The sequence below is a fragment of the Mesocricetus auratus genome, unplaced genomic scaffold (genome assembly GCF_017639785.1).
Source record: "Mesocricetus auratus isolate SY011 unplaced genomic scaffold, BCM_Maur_2.0 Super-Scaffold_100676, whole genome shotgun sequence".
Taxonomy (NCBI): Eukaryota; Metazoa; Chordata; class Mammalia; order Rodentia; family Cricetidae; genus Mesocricetus; species Mesocricetus auratus.
The window spans coordinates 99,587,640-99,599,626 of NW_024429266.1; the positions used below are offsets into that span (position 1 = coordinate 99,587,640).

At 40.5% G+C, this 11,987-nt stretch overlaps 1 protein-coding gene across 1 annotated transcript; it reads left to right on the forward strand.

Moving 5' to 3' along the window:
• The first annotated feature begins 227 nt into the window (after positions 1–227).
• On the forward strand, positions 228–7,538 carry LOC101829280 (zinc finger protein 709). Its single transcript, XM_040737062.1, has 4 exons — positions 228–374; positions 3,676–3,802; positions 3,994–4,051; positions 5,244–7,538. The coding sequence occupies exons 1-4, from the start codon at positions 228–230 to the stop codon at positions 6,859–6,861; spliced, it is 1,950 nt and encodes a 649-aa protein (XP_040592996.1). The 3' UTR covers positions 6,862–7,538.
• The last annotated feature ends 4,449 nt before the right edge of the window (positions 7,539–11,987 follow it).

Here is an 11,987-nt window from a genome sequence, read left to right on the forward strand (position 1 = left end):
AGCCCTTTTCAGTTCACCCTCATAACCTCCGAGGGTGATCTCTCAGGACATCCTTGCTTTCCTGATCTTGGTGGGACCTCCATTTGTAGCCCCTGCTCAACAACACTTCTCACAGATTTGGGCGAGGGGCGAGGATTGAAATAAAGACAATAGACAGTGAGTCATTCATGCTAAGAGAATGCTGTTTATTGCAACAAGAGGGGAGTAGTATATACCAGTGAGCAGGCATGATGGAAAACTACCCAGGTCAGAAGTTCAGGTTCCCAGGCCCCTCCGGCAATAAGGGTGGGCAGATAACAGGAACTTGCCTTCAGGTCTTATCAGAAGGAGGGAAACAAGAAGTATTTGCTAGACAAGATTATAGTCACAAGCTGGTCAGCAGATCCTTATGGGGGAAGGGCCCAACATACAGTTATTTTTATTTTAATACACACTTAATTTTTAAAATATAATTATTACATTTTTATTGTTTTGGTGAAAAGTTTTCTCCATGTAGCCTTAGAACTTGCTGCATTGAGCAGGCTAGCCTTGGGCTCATATATCAACATCCATTGCCTCATGCATTCTAGGATTGAAGGCTCCCATGACCATACCCATGTTTTTTGTTTTTGTTTTGTCTTTGTTATAGGGACACTTGTGTTTCAGGCTGACTGGGCTGAGGAAACCCTGAACCTTGCTAATCCCACCATCCCCTGTATTCTCTTTCCCATTCCTAGTTTATACATCCATCCCTAAGTACATTCACCTCTCTACCCGCATAGACATGTGTTCTACTGTCCCTGCCATCCTCTCCTCAACACCCACGGCTCTCATGGCTCCTTTCTTCTCCTTGTTCTAGTCTCGCTCATTCCAGTTTTAAAACAAATGGGTAAGAGGTGAAAGATGGCATCCAGGTATGAGAGAAGCTGACAGTGTTTGATTTTGTGGGATTAGTTACCTGACTTAGTATAATTACATTTCCAGTTACATTCATTGCTGTAAATTTCATTTCAGTTTTCTCCATTGCTCAGTAGGGACCACTGTGTTTATGTGCTGTATCTCCATCGTGTGGATATCAGATGATGGAGATTGAGGATGAATCTTTTTTAGATACTGGGACTACAGCAGCAATAACCATGAGTGCATGTATCTGTTGCCATCTTTGAAGTATTTTCAGTAAAGTCCAGAGAGATTTCTTTGGTGAGATGACATTTCCAGTTTTCAGTTTCTGAGGCTAGCTCACACTGATTGGCTTGGTAACTGCATCACTTTATGTTCCTTCCAATTGTAAGTGTTCACTTTTGCACACATCTTTCAGGTTTACATGGCAAGCATTTGACACACTTACCAATATCCTAGATCTGCAAATATACATTTTATTGTTTTGTTATTTAAAGACTGAGATATCACTAAATATATGTTTACTAGAAACTTATACATGATGTATGGTAATCATATCTACCCCTGATAATACAAGCACACCTGACTCTTAATTTCCTGTGTCTTTTTCCATGTCTGTCTTTCTTTTATTACTAACCCACTGAACTCAGTGCTGTTCAAATGTGTGTGGACATCTTCACTATCATTGGCAACCTACTAGTAGCTATACAACTTAAGAAAAATTACTCTTCCTGCCCCCTGCCCCATAGACATCAGTTGTCATTACCTATTTAGCTAGGTTGGCTTTCTCTTTTGGATTTTGAAATTGTGGTCATGGTTCTCCTATAATTAACTCTGTACTCCTGGGTGGATTTGAAGTCAGGGATCTGCCAGCCTGTTACAGAATTCCTGCTGGTTCTGCAGGTGCCCTGGAACACCCAAATGAACACATAAGAATTATTTTAATTATAATACTATAGGCCTATGGCTTGGTTGTCTCATTGGCTAGCTCTGTCATAATTATTAACCTATCTGTGTCAATCTATGCATTGCTATGAGGTTGCATAGAGTAAAGCCCAGCATAGTTTTGCTCCTTCAGCAGCCTATGGAATGACTCTCTCTGCCTACTTTTCCCAGAATCTTTCTCATCGCCTAGTCCCACCTATCTTGCTGCCCTATTGGCCAACAGTGTTTTATTCATCAACCAATAAGATAAGCATATGCAAAAGGGCAACCCTATCATCAGCTTCTGGCTCAATTAAGTGCTGGGATTAAAAGTGGACAACTGTTCCCTGCTAGACATAGCCTTCTTAAGGACCAAACAACTTCTTCCCAGACTTTTGACTGACATAATCAAGTGTCAAAATTTAGAGATAAAGCTCAACACTATAGAAACATCCAATACCCCAAGTGTCACTAAATGAAGTGCCACTTGGACATAAACATAATTATCATTGGAATTACTAATATCATAACTGGGCTTTCTAGAATCTGCAGTTCACTGCTGAATGATGTGATAATATATTATTTATGATTTATGAAAGCTGGCCTGAGTATTCAGAAAGCAAACTCAGCCTCCAGCTATAGAGGCCAGGCAGTGGTGACACAGACCTTTTAATCTCAGGAATCAGGTGACAAAGACAGATGGATCTCTCTGAGTTCAAGGCCACCCATGGTCAGGAGATTGAATCAGTCTAAAAAAGTAACAGAGTTCTCAACATTAATTGCTGCTCTAGAGAGGTATAAAAGATAGGAGCAGGGTCTTGAGCGATCATTTCCAGGATTCTCCAGCCACATCAAGGAGAGTGTAGCAGTCAGGGGTTGCAGTCTCAGGTTTGGGGGAGTCTGGATCACTTTTCTTTTCTGCCCTTCAGTTTGAAGCTGGAACCCCAGTATCTGTCTCTGGGTCTTTTTGTTTTTCATGTTACAGACACCCATTATCATTTATTACAGAAGTAGCAATTAATATTCTAGGTGTAAACTCACCAGAATCAAATTGTGATGGAGAAAACTTGCCTTGCAAAGTCTGCAAGAAATACAGACTCCAAAAATATGTGTTGCTAAGAACTTGGCTGTATAATCTTGATATATAGAATACATGCTGGGTATTTTACATTTTCAAAAAGGCCACAGAGAAGTGAAATTCCTTCTCACTGGGGCATCAGTGGTAAGAGCTGCAGCCCCTGGATCTCACACAGCCATTTAACTGTCCCCACATCTTAAGTTTCTCCACATGTTTTCCAAGTCAGGGCCCCTCTGAGGAAAGTGACTGTAGACAGGCAGCCTTTTATTTGGTATCACAATTGAAGGTTACATATGGTTCATAAAATGCAGAAATATCAAGCTGCTAGTCACAGTGCACACAGTCAGGAAGAGAGTAATGTGTAGTTGTGTCTCTTGGCTCCATCCTTCTACTAATATAATCCTGTAAATTTAAAAATGCTGCCTGTCGTGTGTGTGTGTGTGTGTGTGTGTGTGTGTGTGTGTTGTTTTGAATATGTTCCAGCTCCATGGCTGTCTGATTGCCACCATTTAATAATTACCTACCCCTGTAAAATTGTATACAAGTCCTAATTAAATGCTTGCTTTTATAGGAGCTGCTTAGTCATCATGCTTCCTACGGGCAGTTGATTAATAATTGAGACAAGATGTCTTTCTTTATGACATCAAGTAATCAAGATAGCATCCCACAGATATTCTTCAGTTAATACTACCTATATACTGAGTTATAGGTTTTTCAGAAACATATATACTAGATGATTCTGTATCCTGACAGTCTGTCAGTTAAACTAACCATCCTCATCTATGTACTCCTAGGAGACAGTGACCTTTGAGGATGTGGCTGTGGACTTCACCTTAGAAGAATGGGCTTTGCTGGATTCCAGTCAAAAGAAGCTCTACAGAGATGTGATGAAGGAGACATTTTTCAACCTGATCTCCATAGGTAACAAAACTCAACATGCTTCCATTGCCCATTCAGTCAGAGAACAATTGTGCCCTGCTTATGTGTGTGGTGTTGGTATTTGAAGCGAATAAGTGGGGAATATAGTGTGAAAACCAATATCATAAGACTTAGGTTGTAATAGTATGTTGAATATTACCATGTCATAATGTATTGTGTGAATTTTCTTCTAGAGAAAACACTAGAAGAAAATACTGAAGAGGACTACCAAGATCTCAGAAGAAATATGAGGTAATTTATATTTGGTAGAACAGAATTTTTATCACACATTTGGGAATCGTGGGACAACTGAGAACCTACCATTGGCTCCAAATATACTTGAGTGAAAAATGATTCTCCACAAATTCCTGTAATGGAGCATTGACTTGTCAATTCAATATTTGAGCATCTCATTTGTGTAATCTATTAATACTACAAATGTGTCATGTAACATTAAGTTCTGAAAGAGCTTTTACAATGGTTTATTACACAAAACTCTACTAAATATCTGAAAGAGTTTGCCATATGTCTATGTATTATTTGAGTTTGCCATATGTCTATGTATTATTTTAAGCCTTCGAATGTAAGTGCTGTGTTTTATTTGCTTTCTTTTCTTGCAACAGAAAAATAACTCTGGGGTAAATCTCACTTTTACTTACACATCCTTGTCTCAGTCCCATCATAAAGGGAAGCCAGGACAGGAACTCAAGCCTGGCAGGAATCTGGAATCAGGAACTGAACCAGGGGTGATAGAGAAATGCTATTTTCTGGCGTGTTCCTCTTCCCTTACTCAGACCCTGACCCACATCTGTAGGGTGACCCCACCCACAGTGGCCTGGGGCATCCCACCTCAGTCAGTGATCAGGAAAATGCCCCTGAAGACATTTCTAAATTTCAGTCTGATGAAGCCATTTTCTCTTTTCTAGTTCCCTTTTCTCAGATTTTTGTCCTAGTTTGTATCAAATTTACCAAAATATCCAACAGGTACCTCTCTGATTCAACTCATGCTCTCCTGGCCATGGCAACAATACACATCATAATTTAAGCCATCATTCATCAGTCAGGAATGTGAAAATGCTTACACAAACGTGTTTACAGGGCAACCTGGGTCATTTTCTCCTTTGAGGATCCCTGTTCTCCAATATCCCTCAATTGGTCAAGTTGATAACTAACTCACTAACACATGCTTAGCATGCTGAATGCCAGAGGCCGCGGTGTTTCACCGCCCTATGTGATTGTTATGACTGTCTACTATCACCAGGACTTTTGCCTTCTGGTCCACTCCTTTTATTCTTCTTACTTGTTTTACCTGTTTCTGTATTTGTATGTATTCTTGTGCACACGAACTGGGCTAATAACTTTTAGGGAAGGGATAATAGAGCAAGAGATCCTTGATCATCAATATTTGCCTTGTCTACACTAATGCTTTTCTCCTTTGTTGTAGAAGTCCAGTGCTTGAGGAAGACTGTGGATATGAATGTGATACTGAGTGTGATAAAAATCAGGAAGCTGTTACAGAGAATATCACCAGTAAAGATATGTCTCCTGGAGTAAGAGTTCATGACAGCCAATTGCTTGTAAGAAACATCATTGGCCATTCATCCTCACATGACTCTCTCAGAGACCTAACTACACAGATACTATCTGTGTATGCCAAAGCTATGGTAAATTCTTATAGATATCAGGGACATTGGAAAGATATCAGTCATTGTGAATCACATGAGGTACTTGAAGTTTCTAAGGAGAAACCCTGGAAATGTCAACAATGTGATGAAGTCTGTAGGAGTGTCTCTTCTGATCATCCTCAGCAGAGAAGTCACACTGGAGACAAGCTCAATGACAGTGACTCTGTGAGTGACACACATGACCAGAATGATAAAGGGATCCATAAAGAAGTGAAACACTTTGTATGTAAGCTTGTTGATGGATCCTTCCTTAATTCTAGTGAGTTTTTCAACCACGAAAAAAGTCACATTGAACAGGAAAGGTTCAATTGTAGGCAATATGGGAAAACATCTAAAAATGCTGAATGTTTTGAGAGTCATAAAGTAACTGACACAGAAGACAAGCCTTATGCTTTTAGGCATTGTGGAAAAGCATTTACCACCTCTAGTATTCTGAATGTTCATGAAAGGATTCACAGAGGAGAGAAACCTTATACTTGTAAACATTGGGGAAAACCCTTCAGTCACTCCAGTAGTCATAAAAAACACGAAAGGAAGCACACAGGAAGGAAGTCTCATGTATGTAGGCACTGTGGAAAAGTCTTCACGGACCTCAGTAGTCAAAAACTACATGAGCAGGCTCACACTGCAGAAAAGCCTTATGCATGTAAGCAGTGTGGGAAAGCATTTACTCGCTCGAGTACTCTCATCATTCATGGAAGGATTCACACTGGAGAGAAGCCTTATGCATGCATGTATTGCAGGAAATCTTTCAGGGATTCCAGTAGTCATAAGAGACATGAACGGAGACACACTGGAGAAAAGCCTTATGCATGCAGGTTTTGCAGTAAAGCTTTCAGGCACTCCAGTAGTCGTAACAGACATGAACAGACACACACAGGGGAGAATCCGTATGCTTGCAGTAAAGCTGTCAGCGACTCCAGTAGTCATAAGAGACACGAACAGAGATACCCTGGAGAGAAGCTTTATGCATGCAGGTTTTGCAGTAAAGCTTTCAGGCACTCCAGTAGTTGTAACAGACATGAAAGAAGGCACACTGGAGAGAAGCCTTATCCATGTAAATATTGTGGAAAAGCTTTTATTGACTCTAGGAATCTTAAGGGACATGAGAGTCTTCACACTGGAGAGAAGCTGTATGCATGCAAGCAGTGTGGAAAAGCATTTACACGCTCCAGTACTCTTATCATTCATGGAAGAATTCACAGTGGAGAAAAGCCTTATGCATGCAAGCATTGCAGGAAAGCTTTCAGGAACTCCAGTAATCGTAACAAACATGAACAGACTCACACTGAAGAGAAGCCTTATGGTTGCAAGCACTGCAACAAAGCTTTCAGGGACTCCTGTAGTCGTAACAGGCATGAAAGAAAGCACACTTGAGAGAAACCTTATGCATGTAAACACGTAGGAAAACCTCCAACATTTCTACTTGTCCTCAACTTGCATGAAAAAAATCCCAATGGAGAGAAACCCTTTATATGTAAAATGTGGGAAACTGTTCATTCATGCTAGTGATCTTAACAGACATGAAAGAGTTCACTCAAAAGTCAGGCCGTATGCATGGAAGTATTTGCAAAGCCTTCACCTGCTCTGTGACAGTAGTCAGTAGGCTCATGCTTGTTGGCATTGTGGGAAAGCCTCCACTAGTTCTACATGGCACTAGAGTAATTAAAACATTCACAGTGGAGAGAAACCCTTTATAAACATTAGGGAATGTGTTTCTTTGTTCTTGTCATTTTCTCAAGCATAAAAGACCTCACACTGGTGAGAAGCCTTATCAGTTTCAGCATGGTGGGAAAGCCTTGACCACTCCAGTTTCTGTAACCCTCATGTAAGAATTTGTACTGACAAGAAGCCCATTGCTTGTACACATTTCAGTATTGTTCAAAATCCTTCCCCAGTTGCTGCTGTCATGATCTCAAGAATTCACCCTGGAGAGAGTCCTTACATTGGGACTATGTGGCAAATCCTTCAGCAGCTTTATATTTTCCCTCAAGTGGTGAAAGCCTTTTTTGGGGGAATAAATGTGGGAAAATATTTAGTGTTTAGAATGAATAAAATTTAAACTGTCAATTTAAGCATTGTGTTTCCAAATCTCTGCATTTCTTATTCTACTTAAATCCATAATGATCTCACAGTGAAAACTACAGTGTGCGGAACTCTTACCAGTATTAATTGTGTGACAGTGCATTGGTTAAATTGCTTCTATTGTGAGGAATGAAAGATGAATGTGATTGGACAGTGAGATGCATCAGCTAGTAATGGTTTATTACCAGAAAATGTAATTATCTCAGTTACCTTCCTGGATCTTACATATTGGCAATAGAGAACCTATTCCTGAAAGCAGTCTTATAGTCACATGCATACTTCCAAATGAATATACACACAGGAATATCAATGAATAGAGTAAAGTATGTTCATAAGAGTAGACTCAACTAACAACCACAATATTTTAATGTGGAAAGAGACATTAAGAGATCTGCAGAAGTGCAATTTTCAGTCCCAATATTTTACTATATAAAGCATGAAAACCACTTGTGGTATGTGCAATGATCCTTGTTTGTCTTCTATATTTACATATTTGTTGTAACTGGGGCTAGGGCAGTAGCTTTGAAAACAACTGAATTCGTGGTCCACTTGGAAATGGTCCCATAGGCTATTTGAAACTTTGTTCCCATCGGTGGAATGGTTTGAGGATGATTGGGAGGTATGGCCTGCGATGAATATCTGTCACTCTAGGAAAATTTAAGAATTGAAAAGGCACTGACACTCCTACTGTATTCTCTCTGCCTCCTGTTTGTAGATTATCATGTGAGCCCTTTGTTGTTCCTGACACGATGTCTTTACCCCACAATTACAGATTGTAATCTCCTCTATCTCCAAGCCTAATATAATTCTTTAAAACAGATGCATTATTAGTTATGCTTGGTCACAGATACAGAGAGAAACTCAGAGAACCACGTTGGGACTTCAGAAGAACTATATCCAGTAAAAGAAATTTTCCAGGCAGACTGCTCCAGCAGCACCCATCAGACCCTGTAATCTACAAGTTCAACTCTGCTCCCAAATCCACACACCCACTGAACTCAGAGGCTTCCTAAGACAGAGATTGTGACTGCACCGGGGACCAAGAGAGAGCTACTTAAAAAATCAGTTGAAAAGAGGATCCCTGAGAGACAGACACCTAATGCAAGCATTGAACCAAGAGTCTGCACCAGTTAGAGGAAGAGATGTGTAGGCACCAATGCAAGAATACTTTCAATTCACCTATAAAAGACACAGGCTAACAGTTGGGTGGGAAAACAAGATCCATCTTTCTGCTGCATAAAGAAGCACACTGTAACCACAAAGACAGACATTACCTCAGAGTAAAAGGTTGGGAAAAGATTTTTCTAATCAAATGGACCTAAGAGACAAGTGGGTATAGCTAGCCTATTATCTAACAACATAGACTTCAAACTAAAATCATCCAAAAGAGATGAAAACGGTCACTTCATACTTACCACAGGAAAAATTCATCAAGATATGTCTCAACAGCCAGGTGTTGGTGGCACACGCCTTTAATCCCAGCACTCGGGAGGCAGAAGCAGGCGGATCTCTGTGAGTTCGAGGCCAGGCTGGACTGACAGCCTCCAAAAACAATACAGAGAAACCCTGTCTTGTAAAACCAAAAAAAAAAAAAAAAAGATATGTCTCAAAATGTGAACATCTGTGACCCAAATCCAAGAGCAACTACATACATAAAAGAAACATTACTAAAGATTAAATCATACATCAAACCATACACACTAATAGTAGAATATTTCAATACCACTCTCACCAATGCACAGGTCTGCCAGACAGAAACTTAACAGAGAACTAAGAGATGTCATGACTCAAATGGACTTAACAGACATCTATAGACAATTCCACCAACATACAAAAGAATATACCTTCTTATCAGAACCTCATCAAACCTCTAAAATTGATCACATCGAGCTTCTACAGAACTGAATAAATTTGAATAAGCCCCTGTATCTTATCAGATGACCATGGGTTAAAGTTAGAATTCATCATCAACATTAACTGCAGAAAGTCTGCAAACTCATGGCAATTGAACAATGCTCAACTTAATCATCACTGGGCAAAGGAAAAATAAATAAAGAAATTACAGACTCCCTAGAACTCAAATAAAATGAACGGACAACACTGAGAACAACAATTAATAATTGAGACCTCCTAAATCCGAGAAGCTTCTGTAAGGCAAAGAACACAGCCGGCAAGACCAAATGACAGCCTACAGAATAGGAAAGGGTCTCCACCAAGAGGACTGATCTTCACAAAATATACAAAGAACACAAGAAGGTAGACATCAAAATACCAAATAACCCAATAAAAATGGGGTCAGGTCTAAACAGAGAATTCTTAACAGAAGTACCCCAAATGGCCAAAAGACACTTAAGTGCCGAGGGCAGACCCAATCAGGGCAGCTCAACCCAGGTACTCAGGTGGACAAAGAGTCGGCGAGTAACAAAGAGACACAAACACAAGAGTGCCGAATCTGTGTAATTTCTCAAAGCATGCATCAGACTTTTATAATCATTACTTGAGGAAGTAAAAAAATTAATTTTGTACATATATCAAGGTACATTGAAGTCAGCAAAATTGACACACAATGCACATCATGAGACTAGAAATTCAAAATAGAAAATCAAATATATAAGAACTGGCAGTAGCCAGACAGTGGTTACAACATGATAACATCAGCTCTGTCTGAGACCAAACTATTCTTAAAATTGCTTCCCCTGTCTTATGGGCATATGCCCCAGCCATAGTCCCAATTCTTGGTCCGGTACTTAACACACCATGGCCTGCCTTTTTTAACTTTCTGGTCATACTATTTTGCTGTGCCTTGGATAATAGACGCCAAGGGGGTCTTGCTCCATCAAGCCTTTCCATGAAATTCAGGGTATGGTACAGCACATGTTATCCTCCTATATTTATCCACCTGTTATCATAAAGTGCAGTATAAGGAAGGAGAGCAGCTGTTGTCTGAAACATTTGAAGAAATTCCCTATTTACTGGAGGAGCCCACCATTGACCCCTGATTTTGTTGGTTTTGTTTGTGGCAAGGACATCATTGGTGGCCAGAGGAGGAACATATAATTTTACTGGACCTTCAATCAGATTGGACCCTTGAGGCATACTTATTCCTACAAAAGAAATTAATACCAAAAATGATAAGGTACAAAAACATCCACAGGTTATTGCTAGAACACATCCTTGATGTGGGATGGCAGGGACTTTCCAGGAGACCAGTTTCCATGAAACTTTTGCCTCAGGCCTGTGACCAAGTTTTTAGGCTTGTCATGCACACACCACTCGAGTGGGTGTGGCACTTAAGGAATTTCTCAACATCCTTAGCCATTGGGGAAATGCAAATCAAATAACCTCTGTGATACCATCTTACACTAGTTAGAATGGACAACATCAAAAACATCAATAATAGCTTATGATGGAGAGGATGTCAAGTAAGCAGAACAGTCCCCCATTGCTTCTGGGAGTGCAATTTTGTACAACCATTTGAAAATCAGTATGGTGGTTTCTCAGAAGGGTGGGAATCAATCTACCTTAACACCCAGCAAGACCACTCTCCAATAGATGCCCTCTCACATCACAAGGACATTTGCAGGCAAATGGATGAAACTAAAAGCAACCATCCTGTGTTTTGTAATCCACATCCAGAAGTTAAACATGATATGTACTCACTCATAATGGGTATTAATTAGATGTACAGCAGATGATTGCCATCCTGTATCCCAGGACCCCAGGGAAGCTAGGTAACAAGTAGAACCCAGAGAAAGGCATACTTGGATCCCCTTGGGAAAGGGAAGCAGACAAAATGGGAGCATGGTGAGGGGAGGAGATGGGAAGACAGAAGAAGGTAGGGGAGAAAAGGATGGGGGAGAACATGAGGGAACTGAATGCGGGAGATGGGAGAAGGACAGAGAGAGAGCAAGAAAGAGATATCTTATTTGAGGGAGTCATTATGGGGCTAGTGAGACACCTGGCAGTAGGGAAATTCCTGGGAATCCACAAAGATGTCCCCAACTAAGACCTTAAGCATTAGAAAGAGGGTACCTGAACTAATCTTTCCATGTAATCAGATTGATCACAACCTGCATTATCATAGAACTTTCATGCCGTTACTGATAGAGACAGATGTGGACATCCACAGCTAAGCACTGGCCAGATATCCCAAGTTTAGTTGACGAGAGGTAGGAGTCATAACATGAGCAAAGAGCTCAAGACCATGCTGGGTATATCCACAGAGACGGCAGACATGAGTTAGTGGGAGCTCACTGACTCCAGATTGACACCTGGGGAACTTGCACGGAAAGGAACTGGGCCCTCTGAATGTAGGTGACAGTTTTGTGACTTGGGCAGTTTGTGAGGCTACTGGCAGTGGAACCAGGATTTATCCCTAGTACTTGAACTGGCTTTTTGGATCCCATTATCTTTGTAGG

Excerpts from the sequence above, each read along its gene's own strand:
- LOC101829280 (XM_040737062.1), top strand. The coding sequence starts at position 228 with ATGATGGAAAACTACCCAGGTCAGAAGTTCAGGTTCCCAGGCCCCTCC. Across the intron at positions 375-3,675 it reads AAGATTATAGTCACAAGCTG|GAGACAGTGACCTTTGAGGA; the intron begins GTCAGCAGATCC and ends ATGTACTCCTAG. Across the intron at positions 4,052-5,243 it reads GATCTCAGAAGAAATATGAG|AAGTCCAGTGCTTGAGGAAG; the intron begins GTAATTTATATT and ends CCTTTGTTGTAG.